At 42.0% G+C, this 25,884-nt stretch overlaps 1 protein-coding gene across 2 annotated transcripts in view; it reads left to right on the forward strand.

The window, feature by feature from the left end:
• RNFT2 (ring finger protein, transmembrane 2) overlaps positions 1-25,778 on the forward strand; it is a 30,714-nt gene extending 4,936 nt beyond the window's left edge. For both annotated transcript variants that reach the window (XM_062589720.1, XM_062589718.1), the window contains exons 3-10: positions 1,094-1,572; positions 2,067-2,143; positions 3,963-4,063; positions 7,019-7,172; positions 17,675-17,824; positions 22,662-22,727; positions 23,762-23,863; positions 25,532-25,778. In XM_062589720.1, the coding sequence (XP_062445704.1) occupies positions 1,094-1,572; positions 2,067-2,143; positions 3,963-4,063; positions 7,019-7,172; positions 17,675-17,824; positions 22,662-22,727; positions 23,762-23,863; positions 25,532-25,666 (1,264 nt within the window). In that variant the 3' untranslated portion in view covers positions 25,667-25,778. The remainder of the gene's footprint in view (positions 1-1,093; positions 1,573-2,066; positions 2,144-3,962; positions 4,064-7,018; positions 7,173-17,674; positions 17,825-22,661; positions 22,728-23,761; positions 23,864-25,531) is intronic.
• The last annotated feature ends 106 nt before the right edge of the window (positions 25,779-25,884 follow it).

Consider the following 25,884-nt stretch of genomic DNA (forward strand, 5'->3'; position numbering starts at 1 on the left):
TGCCTGCATGTGCTGTCTCAGCTTGTGATCACTATTTCTGAAGTTAGAGATCTCCAGGGATTAAAATCAAGAGAGATTTCAGCTGTACAGCACATGTCTTATTTGTGGGCTTTGCTTGCTGCACTTTATTAAAGCTTTACTCTCCTTTTGCTATTTAGAGAAGCATTTGCTCTCTGCCAGGTGTTCGAGTGCCTAATAATTGTTCTGCTTATTACCTACATTGTTCCCTTTGGTCCACACTTTCTGTGTATTCATTTCAGTACTACAATATTAAGTTCAGGTGAACAAAACACATTTGCTATTTATATTAGAAGAAAGATATCCATGACTCCTGGAATTTGGCTATGAGCTATACCACAGGCTCAGGAAAGAATCAGTGTCAGATCGAATTCTGCACAGTGTCTAGTAAATTGGGTACCACCGTATCGAATTTCCTGATAACATAATAATAAAACAATTTACCTCTCTTGGCCCATGAACACATTCTCTGTGTGTAATGTAGGGTTAGCTCAAGCTCACTGCACAAGCAGCTCTCGACACTTCTCTTCCCCAGTTAACTCTGTTTCTCATTTGTGTTACTCAGTGGTGGGCAAGTGGAGATCATTTCTCAGTAAAGATGGAAGATCTTGGGGGCAGGTCATTTCTCTGAGTTCGTCTGATTATATTATTTGTATATGATGTGGCTTCTGTTGATGGCACTGTGTAAAAATGTGTATTTTTATGTATGCTGTGCATTTAGTATTAAAATCATTATAGAAGATGTTGAATTTTGCGTTGGATAAATTCTTTGCTTCTTCCAAAAGTAAAGGGGGCTTTTGGGAACTTTCTGATCCTTAGAAGAAGGAACTGGTATATTTTGACCAGTAGTTTAGAAGAGCTCTGACTTTGTCTCAGGTATCTAGCTGCAGGCTTCTAGCTCTGGACTTTTCAATAGTAAATAAAGTGCAAAGTGTCTGTCATCTGGATACCTATATATTCTGACACAGTGATGTAACTGTTAGTTGACTAGAGTCAGGAGTGGGCTAAAGGGCTGAGAAGTTCTGCAGCACTGATTTTTGTTTAATTACTGTTCTTTTATGTCCTTCCATTACAGAAACCGAAGCCAAACAGTCAGTTCTGAAACCAGTGTGGATGAAAGCGGAGTTTTTGAAAGTCTGAAGGCTGAAGCTTCTTCGCCACAACAGCTGTTCTCAGGCCTGGCAGGTATCCCTTCGGGGACCATCACAGCCGCCCCATTCCAGGCAGGTTTGGTTCTGGGGTCTTCAGCAGGAGGTGGGGAAGTATTCATTCAGATGCCAGCCCCAAGGGAGGAAGGGACCAGCCGTGCAGAAGGAGCCCCATTTCACCACCGGCAACAGCCCCATCATTTCCACCATGGCCATCACCGGGGTTCGTCTCTACTACACATGGCAGGAGGGGACCGCCACGGGCACGCTGAGGAAGGCAGTGATGAACAGACTGGCACTCCAGCCCCAGCTCTTTCAGAGTTAAAAGCTGTGATTGGTTGGCTGCAGAAGGGCCTTCCCTTCATCTTGATCCTCCTGGCTAAAGTTTGTTTCCAGCATAAGCTTGGTAAGCATCTGTCTGTTGGGATTTTTTTTAATTTTAAGGCTATTAGAGCCTGCTTAGGAAGCTTTATCTTGCTGTGATGTCCAATACAATTATTCCTGTGACAGTGTCTAGAGGTAGTCTAGCATAAGAGGGACATATTCAAATGGATGGGGTAACTAGCTCCTCTTTCTTACTCTACTTCTAATCCAAGCAGTTATTAGTTGGGTCAGGCCTAACATACGAAAGATCAAATCTTTTCCATTTTTTGCCATTATGGCAGAGTGTCTGTATTGGGATGTATCCACTGCAGTAGTTTTGTTTTGATTTAGTTCAAATTTGAACTTAAATGAGTACAGATTGCTCTGTTTTAGTGGCCTACAAATTTTAATTACCAGTGGATCCAGGATATCATCCACTTACTTTTCTTCTAAGCTTAAGCTGCTAACATCAAATGGTTTAGGAGTGAAGATCCTCCTACCCAGCCTTACATACTCTGATAGTGTCTTTCCCTGCAGGGATTGCTATGTGCATTGGTATGGCCAGCACATTTGCATATGCCAACTCAACACTCCGTGAACAAGTTGCTTTGAAGGTGAGTACTGTATCTTATACTGTGATGCTCTCAACCGGCATTGCTCTTTGCATACAAAATAATATTCATGTTGAACCTTCTCTTGCACTTTAGAGATGAATGCCATTAAATGGATACAGATTTGTTAGAACAAGAGTATGCTGGCATAATCCTTGCTTCCTCTGTCTGCTTCTCCTCATTCGTGCTCTCCCACAGCTTCTATCTTGTGAAAATTTGACAGAACAGAAGGAGGGAGAAAAAAAGTTAGGAGAATTGTAATATTCTTCTGGCTCTTCTGCTGACAGGATGTACCTCTTCAAGTAGTTCTCTGTACCTCAGTTTCCCATTTCACAGCAGAAGTGATAAAATCCATTTCATTAGTTTATCATGAAATTTAGTTTATTAGCATTTAGATAATGTTTTGAGATATTCAGCTAAAAGAATTTGTAGATGTATTACTCTTCACTATCTTTTAATACTTTCTTGATACTCTATTTAGAATATAAAGAAACTGGCAGATCATTTCAAGTCTTAAAATTTTTAGTGTCAGCAGAATGCTTCAACAGCGCTACAAGCACAGAACTAGAATTGCTTTTCTGTATAAATGACATGGGTGGCACAAATGTGTACTTATATGTATCAGCAGCAGTGAAATAAATATGATACAATGCTGAATAAGCAGATAAATTACACAATCATGTAATAGATTGTTGTTGCCTTGCACTTTGCACCTCTGTCTTGCCTGCACTGTGTCCATTAATCTGTCTGCTTTAAATCTTAACCTAACATCTGTGACTGCTGAATAGCTACAAAGAGCTATTTTCTTAATAAATCAGCCTACAAGAAAAATAGTTTTTTCCTCTCAAGAGTAAACTTTACTCTCCAATTTACACTGGGCCAAGACCCAGGACAAGACCTACAGTCTTCCAGCTTCTGCCTGTAATGTTCCTTGTTTTCTGAAATGCATAATGTGCACTTTTTCTGACCTGTAATTATTTCCTGAAACAAAAATGTATGGTCTAGAACCTCTTTGCATTCAAATAACATTCGTATGTGCTGCATGTGATGATAAGTTATGTTATATTTAATTTAGCAGTGCCTTCTTTTAGGTAACTTTGGATGTATTTGTAAAACACTCCTTTCATGAAGTGCCCTTCTGGACAGGTGAAAGTTGAAAATTATAGATTGAGGGGTTGTTTGATCAGAAAATGGTAATCACTGATTACAGGTAGGCAAAGGAAATGTGCAGGTGGCTCTGATGCCACAGAAACCTTTCACGTGTTTTAACAAGCAAAAAAGCCAGGCGTGACCATCAAGCCACTGGGAAGGGAGATCTTTTCCCTTGTGCATTGTCCGGGGCTTCTCCTGGTGTCAGTGTGCAGGTGGGGGTGTGCAATGCTGAGTGCAGGACAATAATATGACACTTCTCAGGGTCCCCGGGGGGATAAGGGTACAATAAGGCCCTGGTATCTCCTGGTAGGGCATGTCAAGCTGAGTTTTAAATATCAGTAGAATTTGAATATCCCAGGAAGAATACCAACCTTGAAAACTGTGTTCTGCAAGTAAGGCTGTCATTTTCAGCAGTGTATTTCCATTAATTTCACTGAAGTTGTTTCATGTGAAAAGGTTGGGTGAGTGAGAGACAGTTGTGTTTGTGTTTGTACATGTCTGTACCTAGCAGCCTATTTCTGAGACCTAGTCTTGTGTAAATAACTAATTACTGAATGTTTAGTTGTATGTTTGAGTCCCCTGGGTTGGTTTTGCATTTTTCAGCAGTCAAAGGCTCAGTGCAACTCTTGAGACTTTGAATTTATCTACTCTGCTTCTTGTTCTTGCTCAGGAGAAGAGATCAGTATTGGTTGTCTTCTGGATCCTGGCCTTTCTCACTGGAAACACCTTCTACTTGCTTTACACATTCAGCTCACAGCAACTGTACAACAGGTGGGCAAAATTTACATCGTGTGTGATGGAAGCAGGTGATAATTGCTAGAGAGGAAAAGAGGAAGTCTAGTTTTTCTCACTCATTTGGAGCAAATGTGCATTCTTATGGTATCTGCCATCTTTGTTACAATTTTGTAGTATCTTTGGATGGAGGAGAAGAGCATGGGGTCATTTTTACCAAGGGACTATGCTCCTATCAATAAATGACATAAGCAGGGACTAAATGGGCCAGGTGATGTTGATCTGCCACAGTGTTGCTTCTTGAAACATATATGCTTGCCATTTTCATGTGTATCAAAGGAGGACGGATAGTTTTTCATAATAGAACTTCCAAACTTCCATTTTGACTGCTGTGACTGAATATAAAGGGTAGGTGTTGGAAGCAGATCAGAAAGCGATCAACTGATTTTTCTCTTCCTGTAATTTTTATTTTCTCTGCAATATATCAAGCTTTTAGTCTATTACTGGACAAAAACTGGACATGAAGTAGTAATGTTTTACTTCAGTGTCCTCAGGTCTTAGAGGCATTTGGATCTAGGGTAATTAATCTGCACTTTAAATTAAAATTAAACCTATTCTCAAGTATAGAAAATTTAATATTCAAGGATTTGATTCAATACTATCTCTGCTTATTATAAAGGAGGGATTAAATAACAAACAGGAACAGACCTTAAATAAAGGGATGGCATTAGAATAAATGGGATGAAATGGAGCAATATGAAATGCAGTTAGTTAAAAAGGTAGTTTTGATACTAATATTTAATACCATATGAATTATCCTCCCAGTGAAAATTGTATTTGTCCCATTGAAGGGGACGTTTAACTTCAGACTGAAAATACTTCCTTGGCAAATGTAACGTATAAAACATGCATTAGTTGAGTTGTGGCTAGATGTCTCCAAGGTGTTTTTTTCTGTCTGTAGTTGATATAATTGCTTTCCAGCCTCTTTCCAGCAATACTATCTGTGCAGTGGAAGAGTCAAGGTCTGCTCACAGCCCTGGTATCCTTTGAAACTGCATATAATGCAGTTGGTTTTAGTCATTTGAAAGCTATGTGTTAAACTGCTCTGTAAAGGAGAAGAGTAGCATTTCTGTTTTTCTACTACCCCTTCACCTCTAAATTATTTTAGTTTGAAAAAGTGAAAAAGTCTGGTTCTCAGATGAGAAGGCTTGTATGTGTGGATCATAATGATAGATGGTGAGTTATATGACACTCTGGACAGGGTTTGTGGGAAAGAGTGCAAGAGAAGAAACAGGTATGGGAAAAGTGTACTATAGCATTAAAAAGAAATTTGCTTGCAAGACAGGGAAGCCATGGGGCTCTAGAAAGGAAAAGTGAGAAGTCAGGAGGCTCATAAGGTTAAGCACATAGACAGGAATAGTTTAAAATAAAATAGTGTAAAATAAAATGTTTCAGCAAGTTGGAGCCATCTCACAAACTGTTTAGGGAGTAGTTTGTTTACAGTCAACAGTAGGCAGTGGCTTCACTGAAAAGCCCCATTCCTACAAGTGGTTCAGGGGTGCCTGCCGTGTGGTGGTTGGGCTTGTGGATCTAGTGCTTGCTGTGTTGGGACCTGTGCCCAATTCACCAGGCAAGCCTGTGAAGCTAGAAACAGATATTTCATTTTTGTTTATTTTTTATTTCCTGATTTATTTGCTTTTTGTTTGTTTCGAGCCCATGATTAGTAGTAAAGTCTCTGATTCTGTTTCTGTTTTTAGGGTTTAATTTTACCCGTTGTGCTGTGCCAGTGTTGTGAGTATTTTAATTCATGCTCAGGCTTTTTGTTCTGGGTTGGTTATTTTACTTTCTTTTTTGTTAAGCTTTTGCTTTTTACCATGAGGCTTTAGTAGGCAAATATTCTGAACAGAAGTCCCTTTCTTCAGCTCTGAGTAGGGTCCTGACCTCATTGCTGCTCAGGTCAGTAGCTCTGGCCCATTACTGTATGAAATACTGGTATCCTTGATTCAGCTTCCTTAGGGAGCAAATACTAAGTTCAGTGTCCAACTTCAGTTGCTGGGGGAGAGTAGGAGCACATTATTCTGCTGCTACTCTTGATCTGGTGTTGGCTTACCTGCCCCAACTCTGTTCCAGCTGGAGATGCTGGGTAATAATTACAGTGTCTCTGCAGCAATAGCAAGTTTGGCCCTTCCTCAGTCCCAGTGAATGGAGTTATGTAGGGACACTACCTTTACGGAGTGCTGGCTCAAGTAAGAGATGCTAATTAACACAGCTCAGCTCTTGATCTACTTCAGTAGACCAAGATGAGCCACTGTCAGGGCACAGCACTCTCCTGAAGCCCTGGCCTTTTTGCCATGTCTAGTACTGGGTTTCCTTTGTCACTCACTTGTTTCACATGTGTGAATAGCTTAGAGTTGTAGCAACTGCTGCCCCTAGAGCAGTTCTGCTTGTGGCAAGCCCTCCTCTATGGTGCAAGACCAGACCGCAGAATATGGTGGTCTTGAGTTGACCATGAATTCCCTGTCCAAGGAATGACAGTTGCTGATGACAGGGACTTCAAGGAAGAAGGTGTTTCAGGTCATTCTCTGGCTGTTAAAATAGAAAGATGTAGGTGGGTGGGCTTTCACAATCAGGTATGTAAGAGCAAAGCCTATGAACTAAAGGCACTACTGTTAGTAGTTAGAACAAAACTTTTTTCCAGTGTGAATTGCAAGGCTTAACTTTCATAGCAGACTTTTACAAGTTTGAGTCTGATTCTCTCATAATGGGCAAATCTGCTGACCTTGGTAGAAATGGGCAAGAGCAAAGTCAAGAGGCCTACAGGAAACATGGGGCTAGTTTACATGTCTTACTCGTGTTCCCTTGAGAACTTGTACTCAGGTTCAGCAGAGCTCCTAGGCCTTCTCTAGCTAGCAGTGAACAGAGCTAGTGTCCAGAAGCCTCTGTGAGGTTGATACTACCTTGCTGATATTTGAGCCTTGCTGTTATGCCTTTCAGCCTTATATTTCTGAAACCTAACCTTGAGAGGCTGGACTTCTTTGACCTAATGTGGATTGTTGGGATCACTGACTTTGTACTGAAGTATCTCACCATTGCACTGAAATGCCTAATTGTTGCCTTGCCTAAGATCATTCTAGCTGTCAAATCAAAGGTAAGAGTTTCTTTTCTTCTTACTTTTTGTCAGATAGGATCTGTTTGTTGAAATTGTGCTTCCTAGTTGATTACAGATGTTCTCTGATCCTTGTCTTGGTGTACCTAGTAGAAGACAAACCTCCACAGATCACTTCTCTTGCATGGTATGTAAGGTTCAGACAAATGGATGTTTGCAGCTCTCTGTGAAAGGAAAGAGAGAAGTAAGGTTTATAACTAGCATGAAGCAGTCTCCAATACTGTAGGCTAGGGTCAGTTTGTGTAACCTGGCTCAGGCTGAACAAGTTTTTTCTTATTTTGTAAGTTCCAACAAACAGTAGAATAATAAAAAAATCGTGTGCTTTGCTAATATGATTATCTACCGGATAATTATATTATACACCTATGGATGTTTGGTAATCTCTTATCTTTACTACATGTGTGCGGCATGAAATATGAGTGGAAGGAGAAAAATAAGAAAATCTCTGATAAAATTTGGCAGCAAATCACCTGATTTTTTTTTTTTTGTTTGTTTGTTTGTTTGTTTTTTGAGCAGTCACAGACCTGAGCAAGGGTTTGGTAATGCAGTCAAGTGATTGAAGTCAGGAGAGAGCATGAGATAAGCGTTGCATAAGAAGGAGTAGGTGCTAGCAGCAAGGCAACTGCTTTTCTGGTTGCCTTTTTTCTAAGTCCTGTTTTCTGAGCAATCTAAACAGATACTTATGAATCACAAAATGGTTGAGGTTGGAAGGGACCTCTGGAGAACATCTAGTCCAATTCCCCTGCTCGAGCAGGGTCACCTAGAGTGCAAGTGAAGCACAAGTTCCTTCTAATGGAAAGAAATTGCAAGTACTCATCTCTTTGGCTTGCTACTTGGGTCAAAGAATAACAACAGTGTTAAACTGGAGCTATTGAGGACACACAAGATAATACCAATTCTAACCATGCTTGAAGAAATATTTTAGCTGAACAGTTTAAATACTTAAATATGTACAGAATTGTATGTAGAACAGACCTAACTTTCAAAACCCTTTCACTACCTTTTCTCTCTTGAATTACCTTTTCTTATTTATATGCATATATCTTACATATCTGTCATGCTGCTCTACTTAGTAGTGTCTGCATTTCAGTGGCAAATGTGGCAAAGTATATTATTTTCATTTGGTAAAGAAACTTTCTGGCAGCTGTTGGGATCAAATGCAGTATATAAATGCAAGATACTATCATTAATTACAAAAAGTCTTGGGCAGGGCACTTAAGGGGATATTTAAACTGGGAATAGTTTTGCTTACAAATGACATGGGTGGCAGGGGAGTTGAGCAGTTTGTCCCTGCACAGCAGGGCTATTCGAGATGGTTATTAATTTATTTCTGGCGATTGTCCAGATCCTTTTTTTTTTTCCTTCTTCCTCTTTTATTATTATTATTATTATTTTATTTTGGGAGATTAATGTGCTAGGTCAGAGCATAATCCAGCCTGGGGAGGAGGGTAAAATGATGTGAATAGTCTTTCCAAGATAAATTGCAGAGCTGGAAAAGGTTCACAGCCTTTGCTTGCGTGTCTGAGAGCTATCCCAAGTACTCATTAATCCTTGTCGGGAGAGAAGAAAGAGACGGGGTCTTTATTTGCAGCTACAGTGGGAGACTGGTAAGATCACATCTGTCAAGAGCCTATAATGACTCAGAGCACAGATGCTTCATTTTTAATACCTTTTTCTGGATAGCAATATTTCTCACTTTTTTTTTTTTTTAAGTCTCTTTTTTGTCTTAGGATGTTGTTGATGGTCTCACTGTCCCTTGACATCTGAGACTGCTGTTACCTACTGTTAGTGGTCTGGATTTATTTTTTTAACCCACTCTCTGCACTGCATCCATTAGTCCAACAAGGGATGAGATCTGATGTAACAAATTAAGCAAGATCAAACTGGGATGGGAGAACTCCAAGAGAACCTCAGGATGCCGTTGGAATTGTAATTGGTAACCATGTAGCTGAGCTCTTTCCATGAGGCTGATGACCCAGCTTACTTCTACAGACTAGCACAATGCTGCACATTTTATTTATCAAAGGAGATTTAAACATAAGCTTTTTCGTAGTTAAAACAGTGCTATTGCACTTCAGATGTACTAACTGTGACCAAATTCTGATCAGGATATTTGCCATCTGCTGTCTTAATGTTCACCAGACACAAAGTTACTCCCTTCCTCCCCAAATGTGAAAAACGTGGTGTTCACACTTGATGCCTAGCCTGCAGTTTGTGGATTTCTGGATGGCTGCAGCATAATGGTGGCAGGTAACAAGCTGCACTAAACTTGCAGGGTAGAGCTAGAGGCTTTGCATGGGAAGTAATGTTTATTGAGAATTTCTGTGCTGATATAACAAGTCAGAACAGCAGCCTGTAGTTCCCCATAATGCAGGGCCCGAAGTGGAGATTGCTGCAGTGTCAGGGAAGGAGTTCAGCATGGCTGTGAATGAGATAGAGATAGTTTATCTTGAGCTTGCTTGCAGTACTTTCTTGCTGGCTGTTAGTAGTGGACAGCAAAACTTGCCCATGAATGGGGTCTCGGGGACTGTGATCTTTCTGTGCTCAACTTTTGAGCAATCTCTTCAGATTTTCCTTACTTTGTAAGTTCCAAAGCTAGTTGTTTTTTCAAGCTGCTCCTTGAGATTCTTCTAAGTTTCTGTGCGTATTATGTGGTTTTCATTAATACGTTCATAATTTTTCCAGTGTGAGGCATCTCCTCTGAATGTCCTTCAATTTACATATCTTACCTCTCCGTATTGTGATTAGAGCTAGATCAGATTCTTTGTTCTCGTTTATGTATCAGAGATGGTCTTTGTATAGTACACCACCCCTTTTTTTTTGAGTCTTTTCTCAGATATCAGTCCTAGTCCCAGATCTTTTATTTGTAATTCTCTTCTGGACTGTCTTTAATTTCTTGCAATACCTGGAACTAATAATAATTCTACAGAGGTCTTACTGATGCTGGAGCGAGTGGAATGACTACATTGCATGCCTGGCATGTTAATATCATTGTTGTGTCACATCCAAACTGCCATCTTTTATAATCCTTCAGTCTTTTTTTCTGCAAATGTACTGCATAATCTGCTGCCTTGCTCCTTATTCTATTTGCACAATTATTTCTGCCTCTATGTATAAAAAAAAACTTCATTTTTTTCTTTAATGAATTGCACTTGTGTGTTTTCCAGACCATTTCTCTAACCTGTCAAGATCGTTTTGGATTGTAATCCTTCCCTTCAGTGTGTTTACAGCCCTTCTCAGTGTAATGTCAAATGCACATTTGATAAACATACTGTGTTCTATTATCAAGGTCATTAATGAAAATAGTGTACAGTACCAAACCCTGCTTAGCTGAGTTAGATGCGTCTTTTGATTTTGACAGTGAACGGATGAAAAATGTGGGCTGGAGCACTCATTTCTTTCAGTCTAGGGTACCTGCGTCATGTATTTTTAGTATGGCCCTGTCACAAGAAGGACAGTATTTGGATGAATGACATTAAGAACTGTCCGAGATCCAGTATGATTTTAGAGGAAAAAAAGTGAAGAGGCTTCTCATTGGCAACTGAAATAAGATTTATTAAAGCATGAATTGATGCTATATCCGAGAAAAGCAAACTAACATTAATGAGACGAAAAAGAAGTTTATCTTTGCAATCTAAACACAGAGAGCAGAAAACATCATTTCAGGCCCAGAAGTGGTTGACATAAACCAAAATGATGCTTTGCACTTCAAGCACTCAGTATGAGGACTGCAGGGCTGCCTACGTCATCTGGATACAACTAGCCAGAGTTCTCCAAGTTTGGATGCCACAGAAGTGAAATATCCCTGCCTTCAACCCCTCCAAAGAATGAGGAAAGAATGAAACTTTAACAAAATAATCACAAACTTTCCCAGGTTCCAAGCCAGCCTGGAAACCAGAGATGCTGTGAGAGGCAGTGAGACACTACAGCAGGTTGGAAGAGAGGGAAAGAAGAGCTAGTGAATGGGAGAGTGACTTTTGAAGGAGCAGAAAAAGAAAGATAACCCTAACATCAGAGTCCAGTCTTGTAACTTTACAGGCAGTGGGAGTTTGTGGGAGAAGGAGCAGACCAGCTGCTAAGGACACCCCTTCTTCCCCCAACCAGGAGGCTAGTTTGAGCTGTGATGTCTTATGCCTGAAGATGAGTACAAGTTTTAATAGCAGCTGGGCTCATAATTTCTTTGGGAGGGAGGGCTTGGCTCCCACCCCGCATACTTAAGGCCTCTCCATTAAAAAAGGCAAATAAGATCATTTGGTTCAATATAAAATGAATTAAAGTAAATTAAACTGCAGGAGCCATGTGGCCTGCAGAGGCTTCCATTGTTGTACATACATAAACGGCAGCTTTTCATTTTCAGTGCTAAGGAATGACAGCTTGAGGGGGGTGGAATTAAAAATAAGGAAATAAATAATAAAAAGGCACAGTTGCCAAAGATTTCCGTTTAGGAAATCCCAGGTGCCTGCAAGCCTCCCATCCCCTCCTCATGCTGCTGTCAGCAATCTCAGCTGACATACAGGGGAAGGGAGTGAAACATGGGGGAGGAGGGAGGGAAAGAAAACTGAAAAAAAAGACCAGGGGATATAGAGGCAAGAGACACGTATCAGGGACACACTTTTGTCTAAGGATTTTAATTGCTGGTGCATGAAAAGAAAAGAAAAAAAAAATCCCCAGGTAAGGTTTTTCTTTGCGTGCCCTTGTGTAAGAGCACAGCAAAGTTACAAGAGCACGGGGGAATCTAGAAGCTCCGTTTCAAGGAGAAGATTGAAAATTCAAAGGGGAAACACTTAAAATCTGTTTGTTTTAAAAGCATAACATGAAATTACTATTTGAATAAATACTTGTCTTTTTTTTGTGAAAGCTGGGTCTAGACATTGCAAATTAATTTACTAATCTTTGGTGATGCTAGCCTTACATTAAGTTTTTCCTTTGTGCTGTGCAAATGGTGTCAGCGGCAAGTATACATCAAACCCTAATGCTGTGGACTCCTCAGTGTGTCAATCCTTAAGAATGTTTTGTTGTTTTTATTTTTTCAAAGTATCATCTCAGCAATGCTGGTTGGTGTATATGAGCAGTCATTCTTTACGGAGTTTTGCACTTGGACTTTGGACCAGATACCTTTTCAGATGCATTTGATGTTTCCTGGTGGGGATAGTTAGAGCTTCACCACATAAAATGAAACATTAAGCTTTCCATATTCCTTCTGAGGTGGTATCTTGATATTTCACGTAAGTGAAATCCCAGAATGTCGTTTATAGACCACAGTTTGATTTGGATCATTCGACTAAGCAAGCTGTCTTAAGGTACTATATTACCATAGGTCAGCTGATCTGTTATAAGTTTGTGTGTTCTGTGTCTGAAGCTAGTAAGACAATTTTGACTATTCCAGCACTCTTCCAGTGTTTGAATGGCGCATGAGCAGGTACACAGTCACTTTTGCTATCACATCACCACCTGTTTCTGTCTCTGTGCACATCCATGCATAATTAACCAATTATTGAAAGGAGTATAAGCAGTTACTTACCCTACAATGATAAGGTTATTCTGCAGCTTGCCTCCATCTTCTCTGTGTCAGAGCTTGATACCCATGGGATTCCACGGTCCGAAGTCCTGGTGCCAAGCCTTTCTCACTGGGCAGACTAGCCCCTACCTTCCATCACACAACTAGTTGTGTTGAGGATATACAGCACAATTGACTTGTAGGCATAGAAGTTTTGTGTTCCTTACGCAGCTCTCCTGCACAAAGCATTCATGAACGTTCCATCTGAACAAGTCAGTCCCTCCAGATCCTGGGGAAAGAGGGCAAGCTAGAGCAGCTTGCTGCTGCCAGAGCAACTTTCCTAGACCACAGCTTCCTCCAGAGGGCTCACACTAGGAGAGAGGGTGTGTTAATTGTGATGTGACGGCAGCAGCCCTTTTCTAATGTCCCTCCAGACCATCTTTTGTCATGGGACTAGATATCTATCAGTCATTTAACAGGGAAAAGTTGGTGCATTACGTTCTGGCCTGAGAAGAACGTGCACTGACATATCTCACAGTGTGGGTTTTCTCATATATAACTAAAATACAAAATAAGATAGCTCATTCTCTCTAGTTCCACCTTGGAATTACTCCTAATTAGTCTTGCAAGGGTTTGTACCAGCCCCCTCTGTGCCACAATCCTGTTTACTGCTCCTTCCCAACACTTTTTTTATATTGGCAATATGACCTGAAATCTCAGAAGAGCATGCTCTCCTCCCATCCAAATTGCCAGCAGGTCTCAAAAGTTTTCCTAGCATCTTCCTGTTTCAGAATATGTCCTAATGCTGCTGGCAACAGAACAAGTGAGACTTGGAACTTCCCTTGAGTGCTAATCACAACTTACAGTTGCCTCACTGCAACTTCTCTCACTTCTCTTCCATCCCATTTTAATTACGCTGTTTAAAAACTTAGCGTGTCTTTATCTGTTTCCTTCTGTGGAGGCACACATGCACAGTTATGCAAAGTCTTATGTCAAAAGAGATTACAAAGTCAATGCTTGGTTAGGATACATGGGAATTAGCATGGCTTCTATGACTATAATTTGCTCTGCTTTGTGTGTATATATGTCATGATTCAGTTTTTAATTACAAGATTCTATGTTATTTTTCTGTAAGACTTCTTCCTCCATCACCAGACAGGGTATACTGTGCCCTGCAGATGAAACTAGGTGGTGTACTGAGAGTAGTTGTTGTATAAATTGAAAAGCTTATTGAGAATAAAGAAACACTGCTGGGAAAAAAAGAATGTTATATAAGTTAAAGTTGAATGCTACGTTGGAGAACTGAATTCCATCCTTTTCTTTGCCAAATAATTCCTATGTGAAGCTAGGAAAGTCAGGTACAGCTGCAAACTGAAGTCAGTGGCTTAATAGTAACGTGATCTATAAAATTAAGAGTTAAGTGCTTTGTAAAAATCTGATCCCAAGCATCTCAGCCTGGACACCAAAAAATGTTACATTTAACCATACTCTTTGAATGTCTTAAGTTTTCATTTAGAAAATGCAGATGATAGTTGCCCCTCACTCCAGCCAACAGTGTGAGAATAAGTCACTGTTGAAAATCTTACACTGTAGTAGTGATATCATGAAAAAGACTGAGGAAATTTTAGTAATTTTCTACTCGGAGCAGAGTTGGAATAGCATGAAGTGACAGAATGCAGATTCAGCATCAATTAATAAGGTTATAACAGAATGCTAGGGTCACATGTTTAATGAGTATCATTCACCCACTATGAAAAAATAGCGCCTGTTTACATCATTAAAGACTATGCAGTACTGCATCTACAGAAGGAAAATTGAGATTGTATAGAAAGCCTGAGTTCTGCTCCTCCAGAAGGAATGCTTGAGTTAAAGTGTATAAATGATATTTTAATGTGGTGACGGAAGTGGAGGAAAAGGGAGTCGTTGATTGAGTTTTTCAAATCAAAGCATTCTGGACAAAACTAACCAGAAATTTCCCTGTGTGTCATCACATGGCTTATCAGCAGAGTTGATATAATTAGACCAAGGGCATAGACCGTTGTGTTGCCACTTGTGCTAATGGAGCATTTGATAGCCGTAGGCTGTCAACTTTTACAAACACTGACTCTGCAGGGGAAGCAAGGTAAGATTGTACTGGGAAGGTACACCAATATTTGACAACAAAGAGGTGAAGTTTAGATGTTCAGAGCCTGGTGCTTTCTGGTGGTTGTGGATCTCTGCCTTCTTGTAGCCAGCTTCACTTCTCCTGTCTCCCTTAACTCCTGTTTTGTGGCAGTAGTCAGTTCTTAGGCCTCATCCACCTTTCATCCCCAGTACCATTGCCCCTCCTTCTCCTGATTTTTCTCTCCCACCTCCATCTTCTCTACTCAGGTTTCATGATCTTTTTCCATTTTAGTCAGGCTTAACTCAGCCTGTTGCAAGGGCTTGATGAGAGCAAAGCTGAGACTCTGTTCCGGTATCAGACTCCACCGAACTAGGAGCTGTAATTTTAAGTGATAGCCTATGTAGTTTCTGCAGTCCAGCATGGGGACGTGCTCACTTGCTGTGTAGGGCTGGTTCCTGCACAATCTGGTCATGCACTGTGGCTGCAACAGGCTCACAGGCTTTTCCTTTATTTTCACCAGAAATCTACTTGTTCCATAGAGTGCGTTCAAGAGAAGATTCACGGATTTGTCAGACACCAAGATTTCCATGGATTTTTATGAAAGAGGAAAAGTTACCCAACAGAGGCAGCCCTTGCATTATTTCAAGCTCTTGTTCCAAACCAGAGATGCACAGCAGAAATAATTGTATTCACGCTTAATAAAACACAATGATTTTTCTAACTTAAGAAATGGCTGAAATGCTTTAGCTGAAATTTTCGGACAAAAATACAGTTTGAGACAAGCATTAGGCTTGGAAAATTTCAACTCAGATAACCAAAATGTAATAAAGCTGAGAAGCAGAAGACAGAAAGGAATAGTGAGTGCATTTAGAAGTGAGGGGTGCTGCTTGCATCAAGTTGTTGGTGTCAGAAGGCTGAATTTCACTGAAGTTGCAAGGAATTAACCTTATTTTCTAAGCTTCTGTTTCAGGAGAAAGACCTCACTTACTTCTGGCTCAGCTCTTTGTAGAGCCGATTTGTACTTCTGATTTTCTAAGCACTTTTCCTAGCTTAAAAAAAGGCAGCTGTTGCACCTGTACAGTGCTGAGGCCTGGGTCTCAGGCAAGCCTTACATTTCTTCTGAGCACCCTTTACTGTAGCACTAGTCCTCTGAAATCCTATTCAACTGTCCCTCAGCTTCCCTCATCCTAGCTGTAACCACTAAGCTTATCAGCAGGCCTCTCTTAAATGGTCAGGTGGGTGGTGTTAATTAACTAGATGGAAGTATGCTTCCATTTAAAGCTGTTAACTGCACTCTTGTAAGGGTGTTAGGATTGCTTAGCAGCTAGGTACTTGCTGATACCCTACCATTACCAATGGAAACTGAAGATTAGCATTCAATAACAAAGAAATTGAGAAAGCTTTGTAGGGAATCAGGATTCTGTAGTAGGAATTGAAGTTTTTCACTTGCTGCAGGTTCATCTTACAGCCACACTCTGCCTCTTGTAGTTTGACAGCCTGCCTGGACCTCAGGGGCTGCCTCTGTGACCCTTCTTTCCTTAAATCTAGCTGTGGCCTGTAGTGTTGCAGTGCCTCAAAAGCTTCTGTGGTAGAGGAATTTCAGTTTTGCCAAGATTTCAGGCTTCAGAGAAAAGGACTGCAGAGTTGCCCCAAATGCTTGATCCAGAAGTTCCTTCTGATGCAATAAGAAAAGCAGCAGTGACCTGTCCCATCACAGCCTGCGAGGGAAGCAAGACTGAAAAAAAGTGGGAGTCTGGTGGGAAGAAGAAATGAGAGAGAAAGCAAGCGGTTTACTGCCTTTGGCTTGCTGCTAGCTTTCATCAGAGCAGGCTGCAGAGGAGGTGGCAAGCTGCCTGTGCAAAGGGAGGAAGCAACAGCATAGTCATTAGCAGCCTGCGACCCTCTGTCACAGAGGCTCCAGAAATAACGATGATTGTATCGAAGCATGAGGCAGAAGAGAGCCTTCCATGCTAATTTAATAAATTGCTTGGGTTTAGGACCCCCAATTGTTGCTGTTACATTTCTGCTATGTGATGCCACACACACATAGCTGGGATTAACAAGGAGGAAGGGACAGGGGGAGAAGAAGAAAGCAGCACCAGTCTGTTAGCAACCACTGGTGTGACCTCACTCCATGTCCCAGGGGATATGAGATCATGAGCATGCCAGAGCTCTCCGAAGGATTCGATTTGTTCAGTGCAGCACGATGGCCTGCCAAGTGATCTCATCCGCAAGACCCAGGGGAAGGATGCTGGCTATGCCTCTCCTCATGGAGCGCAGAGCACTTAATTTCCTCTTCAAGTCTCACCAATTAATAACTAACCCGTAATGACATCACTGATGACAAAGCTAATTGAGACAACACAGCAAAGTTCTTGGGGAATTTCCCTCCTCTCCTATCAAATAGAAGAACCCTGACTTAAAATAAATGTTTTAGTGTGGAAGTCCTTCCAGCTTATGGTTAGTTTTGTGCTCAGTGCTTGTCCTAACCTATTACCCTGACATCAGTTCTTCCTTTTAAGCAGTGTGGGACAGAACACAAACAGTTCGTCAACATGGGGAGGCTTTAAATTAGATGAACTTAGGTAGCCAGCTTACTTGTCTTAGTTGCTTAGAGTTAGAGATGACATGATTAGGAGGAAAAACTATGTCAGTTATTACACCACAGTTGTAGTAAGCCAGGAGGGAGTTAGTGTTACCTTGCAGGTGTCCTTCATTGAAGGGAGTGAGCCACCAGAAGGCAAGAACTGCTTTGGTGAAGCTTTACAAGAGATGCTGCCTGTTCTTCAGGTCTTTCTCCTTCGTGCTTTAACTCCTGCATGTGCAAAATCCTTTTATTTAGCTTCCTGATAGTGTAATAATCATGTATCACTTCTTTTACAGGGAAAATTTTATTTGGTTATTGAAGAGCTGAGCCAGCTGTTCCGCTCCCTTGTCCCCATCCAGTTGTGGTACAAATACATCATGGGAGATGATCCATCAAGCAGCTACTTCCTTGGTGGGATTCTCATCATCCTGTATAGCCTCTGCAAGGTGAGGAATACCTCGTGATTAATCTCCTTCTGGCCAAGGAGCTGTAACAAGGGCAGAGGGAGAATAGCCAAGGAGAACAAGTATGCCTTTTGACCATTGCTACTACCACCCAAAAAGAGAAAATGCTCCAAGTAGGAGCAGCATGTGCTTTAGTTGCTGAGGCATTTTGCATCAGCACTGTTTGGGTATTGGAAACCAGAGGAAGATCTGATCCTGCTCACATGGTGTTGCATCAGGTTGATGAAGTCATTGTTGCTTCCTAGTTCCTTTCTAGAAAGGCTAGAAGAGAATGAGACCTTGGAGGACTGATAGCAGAAGCCAGGGGGGTTACCTGTCTCCACACTTCAAATGCAGCACTAAAAGGAAGGCTGCAGTTAAGTGTTTCTCTAAGCCTTCCTCTGCCTTTGAGTAGGTATTGTCACTCACAGCAGTGAATAGAGCAAGCAGAGAGAGGGACTTAACTGTCTGAAGGAAACAGGTATTTCTGGCCCAATTCTTGGTCCTGGGTCTGGCTGGTCTCAGTGGTAGAGAAGTATAACAAAAGTTTACTCAAAAGAGCAAGATAAAAGCACAGTTTAAAACTGCCTACACAATTGTAGGTGAAAGGCATGAGGTTTTTTGTAAGAGAAGTCCTGAGTCTGAGGTCTAGAAGTAGTATTAGACTTAGGTAAATCAAAAATGTATTTGTAAATGTGTGTTACCATGCCTGGGGGCAAGAGCAGTAGCTAAGGCAAACAAGAGAAGCACCTGTGTTATCAATCCCTCCAAGGAAGGTGCCAAATAAGTTGAGTTTGCTGCAGCCCTGATGCTTGTCTCTGCCTGGAGAGAAGAGACTATGGGCTTGCAGAAGAACTGGGAGAAGAGAGGATGTATTTGAGCATCCTGGAGATGAAAGACTAACAGATTCCTGAACCATACTATAGCTCTCATCTGAGGTCTGATTACAGTTACAGCTACATGTTGTATAGAAGTGTAACAATGGGGCCCTTGCTGTCAAGGAAATTACAACTTTTGTAGGCATGATAGGCAGAGAAGGTCACAGGAAGTGAGATACTTTGTCACAGCAGATCTGCAGTCAAGACAGGACCAGAGGGAACAGTGCCAGGATAGAAGGAACACTGAGGCAAGGGTAGTCCCCTGCACACTCAACCATTCTCTCAGCTACACTTTTCCAGCTCTGAGCTGCTGTGTCTTATAGCAGAAGGTTCAGTTTCCTCTTTCAAAGGTGTTACTGTCCCTTCCAGACAAGGATAGCCAGCTCTGCATATCCTTCTGGCCTTGTGAGGGTCAGAGATCCAGATCACAGTATAAGGACAGATTTCATGTGGTCTTTCCAGTGTCATCCTTGTGACAAGAAAGTAACACCTGAGAAAGGGGTTCTTACCTGTGGTCCAACATACAGTTTCTTGTTTCTGGAGAAGACATCGTAGTGTCAAGAAGCAGCAAGGGCTAACTGCTCCTTAAAGGAGGACAACCAAGCACAATAACACAGCCAACAGACCAAGAGCCTTGCCAGCAAGGTCTCAGTCCTACAGTACTGGAACAAGGTGAGTAGGGCCGGCCTGGAGACAGTAGCCAAGTTCAGCCGGGTGTCCAGATCATCAGAGAAGTTCATGGCGATGGGGCAGGTCTGAGGTCAAGCCAGGAAGTCAATCAGCAGGTCTATGCCAGGATCAAGTAGGGGTAACATGGATCAGCCAGTCCAAAGATTGGTTCTGGGTGAATCTATAGCAATGAAAGAGACCCAAGATAAAGCTGGTAAGTCAGTCCATAGGTTAGGGTCCAGATAAATTGAAGCCTGAGCTAGAGACTAGCACTCCTACAGCATAGCTCAGACAGGAAGTAAAGGCCTGAAGCTGAGCTTAAATAGCTTTCTTTGGCCCATGGGCTGGGTGTGTGGGTGGAGACCCCAGGTGAGGCTGCTCAGGCCTGGTGCAGTAAGGCCTATTAATGCACTCAGGGCCCTGACGCATAAGAATAAGTAGTTCTTTGTGGGCTAGCTTGATGGTTTTCTATTGTGAAGCCCTTATCAGTAGCATAGTGACAATTTAAGTTGGAAAAGGAACCTCATCTTGAAAAGTTCTCCTGATCTGTTATTTATAAGCTCTGTGAAGAGCAGACAGCTATCTACTGGCCTTAATTGTGACTTAGGATCTAGAGTATAGGGCATACTTGTATGAAAGTGCCTTGGCTGCTATATTCATCTTTAATGTACGTATTCTTTGCTGTAATTCATCGGTTCATGAGAGGTGTAAATGGATGGATAGACCTGCTGAAAAGTGATAGGTCTAGGAACCCATCCCAGGTCATTCTGTGGCAACTTTCTAGTGCCACAGATGTGTCCGGGTGAGAATTAGACCTCCATGTGTTGGAGACTGTTCCTGGAAGTGAGGGAGAAAAGCAGGAGCAACAGGAGCACACTCTTCCAATGCAGATCACGAAATGCTAGGTGCAGGCATCCCGTTTACGATCACAAGAGTTCTAAGTCTAATTCTTTGCCTGAGACACTGAAAATATACCCAAAGGAGTCCACATTAGCAAAGCCACAAACCACATTAGAAAAAACATAGAAGCCAATTTGGCACTCAAACCTTCTGTGCTCCTGGCAAAAATCCAGGGCTCAGACTGAGCTTCATCCCCTCTTTCTACACAAAGGGCAGGTTTAGCTTTCAGAAGATTATATATGGTGCAACCAGTGGGGACCATCTTGGTGTCCCTGTCTGGGCTGTGCAAGCATAAACCTCTGATTTTGGCAAAGAAATTCCAGGTGTTAATAAGGTAAGGTAGGAGATTAATAATTCTTTTTTTTCTCCACCTCGAACAGAAGCACCCAGCTGAGGGTAAGAGTAGTATTCGGGGGGGAAAAAAAGTGGCAGAGTAGTGTAACAGTGGGTTTTTGCTTTGCCCCAGCAGGGACTGTGAGCTGAACCCTATCTCAGTCACTGAAAGAGTTTGAAGCAGTTTGATCGCGATTTTACAGCTGATCTATTGACTTGAAGAGAGCACTGACTAGCTGTGAATTTAAATGTTGCAATCCTATTGCTAGAAAGATGACTGATGCAACATAGACTTTAGTGGCTGGGGAGGCAAATCGGTGGTAAAGAGATTACTGAAACATGCATCCCTAGGGGTACAGGAAACTCCAGAAGAAAAAAAAAATTAAGGGGGGGGAGGTGAAAATGAACGGGAAGAATAAGAGTCATCAGAGCCACAGAAAAGGCATTAGAATTCACATTTATAAGCAAAGCATTCTGAAAAAGCTGTGGATTGGACTGTGGGAGAGAGATGATCCGTATCCTTGTTAGTAACTAAAATGTCTGTACCAGTCTTCACTCTCAAGTGCTAGTTGCTGACTGGAAGCATTACTGGAAGGACCCTGGGAGCCTTTTTACATACTGACTGGAAGTATTACTGGTGCTTTCATTTGATTCCATATCTATTGTGTGATGATCTCATTGACATTCCCTGCAGTGAGCCCACTTAATCATTCTAATAAAAAAAATAGAAAGCCAACTCCAGGCATTTTGGTGCCAACATAGTGCTAGTCCACTACAGTTCTGCGTATTCTGCATTGCACCTTTCCCTGCGCTCCTAGCCGCTCCTCACTCAAACAGCTAAGAAAGGTCCCGTTATGTCATCTGGTCCTTCTCCCAACTAATGCAGAGTTGTTCTTTGCATCTTGCCTCGTTCTTAGTGTGTCCTACCAGCAGGTAAGGAAGATGAAGCTGGCATACCGGATTAGGTTTTGAAGTTGTTTTCCCTTTGTTAGTTGTACCATGTCTTCACTTTAAGAATATTGAGTATCTCCTCTCTTGCCTCTGTGCTGAGTACCTTGTTATTGGTAGGCAGTTTAACATCTTTTCTCCCTGCTTCTGAACTACTTAGCTAAGCTGTAAATATGTATGTCTTTTATCTCTTTTCAAATGTCATTTTCTGCAGCCTCATTTTCTGCTTTTCTCTGAACTGCTTTTAGTCCAGAGCCCAGAATGATCACTGCTCTGCAGATGTAGTTATATCTTGCTTGCCAGGCATTTGAGGGAGGGGGCAGGAAAAGGGTCTGGTGTTGCCCCTGCCTTTGGCCATCTTTGGGCAGGTGCAAGTACCAAGATGCAGGATTCCCTCTCAGCTTTTGAAGCTTATCACTCTTTAAGCAGATGGGAGCAACCCAGCCTCAGTCCTGTTTCTCTCTCCTCAAGCCTTTCTTCTCTTGGTAGTACTTAGTCACAGCACTCCACTAAATCACTCTCTGCAGAAGGACAGGCAGTTCCCACTCCTTCTCTCATAGTATCTTCTGGACCCCAAAGTGTCAAGCTATGTGGCAGAGCCTCACAGCCCTGGAAATCCTCCTTTTTCCCAGAGGCTGAGAAAAGCAGTTTTCTGCCTCTTCTGCATAAAGAGCCTGCACCTCCTTCCTTCTCTCTCAAGCAGGCTGCAGTGTTTTCCAGCTTCACTTCTGGGCTTCTCAGGTACTCAGCTCCCAGGGTGAGACTGGTCGCTTTTAGCCCTCTTCAACCTAGTGGGGACAGGCAGCTTATGCTGTCCTAACTCCCTACTTGCCACCTCCCTTTCTGTCATGTAAAGTCCCTGATTTTCAGCCCGTTGTTACCAGGGTTTTTTGGCTACCCTGCTGCACTGTCAATTCACATTTATTACACATCTCTTGATCACTGTGAAATCTCTTTTTTTGGCACTGTTGTTTTCTAGGTTCTTTGTTCCCCCCAAGTATCCATTTGGAGAAACTGGCCCAAATGTTTTCTGAATTTCTGGACTGTACACACACACACACACACACACACATTTTGTAAAAAGCATCTAAAATTGAATATCTTTGTTGCAGTCTTTTGACATCTGTGGTCGTGTGGGAAGTGTCCGGAAGGCACTGAAAGTCCTTTGCACTGCACAGGTAAGTAGTCACCTGTGTTAGGCCAGTTTCATAGGTGGAATCTTGTTACTAATGAATGATGGAGTTGATTATTGCTCAGAACTTCAGGATCATGGAATAAAATGACTTACTGGCCCATGACTGGGATAAGCTAGTATCTCTTGTCCAGGGTATTAGGAACCTTTTCTGACATCTGTCCTGTCTGAGCAGTGGTAAGGGATGGTTGCAACGTTGGCCTGTTTTGTCTGATTGGAAGCCTTGTGTAGTATGGATTAATCCATTGATGCCAAAATCTTAAGAAGTTGATAAAACTTTGAACTGTGGGGTGTAAGAGAGACTTTAAATAAAGATATGTAATGCCTGATGTGCAGTGGTATTAAAATAAATAGATACTACAGTATGCAAAAATTGTCCCCGGCATTATACAGTAGTGATATGTAGTGAAATACTGTGATCTGTATTTCAGAACAGTAAAGCCCAAGACAGTAGGGACATAACATCATTGCAGTTTATTAGAGCTTGACTTGCTTGTTCTGTGGGCTTGTGTTGGTCATTTTTCCTCAGCATGTTTCCATTTTCCCTATTACTGTTACAATAGGAAAAGCAACATTTACCTTCCACTTATTTTACAAAAATAATGTTGGAAACCTGTGGGTACTGCTGCTGTTATTCTTTCTTCCATTGTGTAACTTGCTAATAATAATATCTCCCACCATCTAAACACCTCTGCAAATGATGCTGAATTAATCCTTTCAGCTCCCTGTTGAGCTCATTAAATTTCATTATCATTGCTCCACAAGTGGAGGCACTAAAAGATGGAGTCAGCTTGAGGGGAAAACAAAACAGAGAACACAGAACTCCAGACTCCCCACGTTCTGCACACTGGTCCCCAGATCATCTGTTCTCATAAACAGTGATGTAGCACCAGCCTGCTCCGCAGGAAATGCAGGGAATCTAAGGGTGAAAAACAATGTCTGTGCATATCGTCAGCCAGAAGCCAGGTTATCTTTAAACCCTTTAACGGAGGTGTGATTTTTTTCCTCTCTCCCTAACAGACCTATGGAGTTCGTGCTACGAGCCAGCAGTGCAGTGAGGCAGGTGACATCTGTGCCATTTGCCAGGCAGAATTCAGGGAACCTTTGATCCTTATGTGCCAGGTAAGAACCCCATGTTTCCACATCAGGTGCCCCTGCTGGTGTACACTTGCTTAACCTCTGCAGCTGAGGAATGGCACAGATAGCCTAGGCACTTACAAAATCGTTTGCTGGGTCTTGGTCTAGCTCCTAGTGGATATTTATTGCTCTTCTCAGCCAATGATTCATGATAGCTGGGCCATATGAACTTCACTCTGCAGAGTTTGATCATAGCTATTGAGATGGAAAAGACTAGCCCTGCAGTCCAGAGACTGCCATTTGGCAGTCCAGCTCTTGGATCTAGAATGCAAGGCATTGGGGATACTGGCTAGTCAACAGGCCAGCCGAATAATGAGCATTGCTCTAAGCGCTATGGGGGGCACAGGTCCAGAATGAGCCTGATAGGGTGCATTAAGACAGGTGCAGCACCATGCAGTCATGGCTGGATTGGTCTGGCCTCTGAACACCTGGCCAGGAATAAAAGTAGCTTTCCTGCATGTAGAAGTTACCTCTGCCAGTACATGGGAACTGTTCTGTTTCTCATTTGGTAAGCACTAGCAAAAAGTAGAAGCTTAAGAATGGTATGCTTTGAGTAATATGGTAGTCCCAATCTGGTGCTGTTAAAACCCTTCAAACACAGCACACTGCCATGTGCTTTGTTCATATATCAAAGGCTGGACAAAGGCACTGCTTATGGTGAGACTGGCAATGCTTCCTCAAGATTTTCTTTCTTATTCCCACCAGAATTGGTGGGACATATGTTCCCTTGTGATGTCAAAATAAGGCTCTAGAGACCTTTTTGGAAGAGCTTCAGTATTCCCATGCTTTGGAGCAAGGGTATCCAATTTAAGCAGGTAGGTAGCTTGCACACATGCATGTGCCTCTTGGTGTTCCTGTGAACATCTGTGTAGATGCTGTCAAGCCCCAGAAGAAGCTATATTTCCATATGCTATTCACAGTCAAGATTTTGATGGATAACATTTCCGCCAAGTCCACATGTGCTGAGGCGGCCTCTGTTTCTTACAGCTTCTAGTACTCCATTCTTCTCCCTATTCCTATTCTTCCAGTCTGAGGCTGGATGAGATTAAGTGATGGACAGTCATCTAACCTGATCTCTCCATTAGCACCCAAGACAGGCTAGAGGAAGAATCCAGTTATGTCTTAGGGTAGAAATGAACGGAGAAGATGAGATGTAAAAGCTGACAATGCAGAGAAAGGGAAACTGGGATGGTAGAATCTACTGACTGGAACTGGGTGATATGAGCAGGAAGAGAGACAAATGCAAGAAGGAGTGAAGGGGGACTCTGAGCTAAGTGAAGACTTGAAAAACAAACCAGGGATATGATGAGTGCGTGGCATGGAAAAAAGAACTTAAAAAAAGGGGGGGAGGTTAGTGCGACGTGTTACTGCTCTCAACTACTCTGTTAGCCCAGATATCCTAGACCTTTTTAATGCTTTTTTTTTCCTGTTGCTGTTTCAAGAAACTGAGTAATGTATTATTACCTTTGGAAAACTGATGTATTAGTTGTTGGGATGTATTTTTAATACCAGTGGAGTATTGCTGATCAGCTGCACTGTCCACCTAAACTCAAATGGTTTCTTACTCCCATTGCTCTCCAGCTGAGTGTGCACACTTAGTAATAGGACTGGTTCTCCTGTCCTCATTGTGATGATGCTCTTTTGTTTCCACAGCATGTGTTTTGTGAAGAATGCCTCTGCCTCTGGTTTGACAGGGAGAAGACCTGTCCTCTTTGTCGTTCTGTCACAGTAGACACCCTGCGTTGCTGGAAAGATGGCACCACCTCTGCTCATTTCCAGGTGTATTAAAACCAACGCATACTAACTCATGGAAGGACATGTGTGGAGACAAGAAAAAACTGGAAAATCTTTTGGTGTCCCATACACCTAGTTAGTTGCCTGTGGATTGTCTTGGTCTTCCTACCAGCTCTGCTTCTCCAGCAGCCTGTAGAACAATTGTTACTAGTCAGAAACATTACCCTAAAAGGCAAGAAAGTTATATTTCATGTTGTGGCAACCTCAATACT

The sequence above is a fragment of the Rhea pennata genome, chromosome 17 (assembly GCF_028389875.1).
Source record: "Rhea pennata isolate bPtePen1 chromosome 17, bPtePen1.pri, whole genome shotgun sequence".
Taxonomy (NCBI): domain Eukaryota; kingdom Metazoa; phylum Chordata; class Aves; order Rheiformes; family Rheidae; genus Rhea; species Rhea pennata.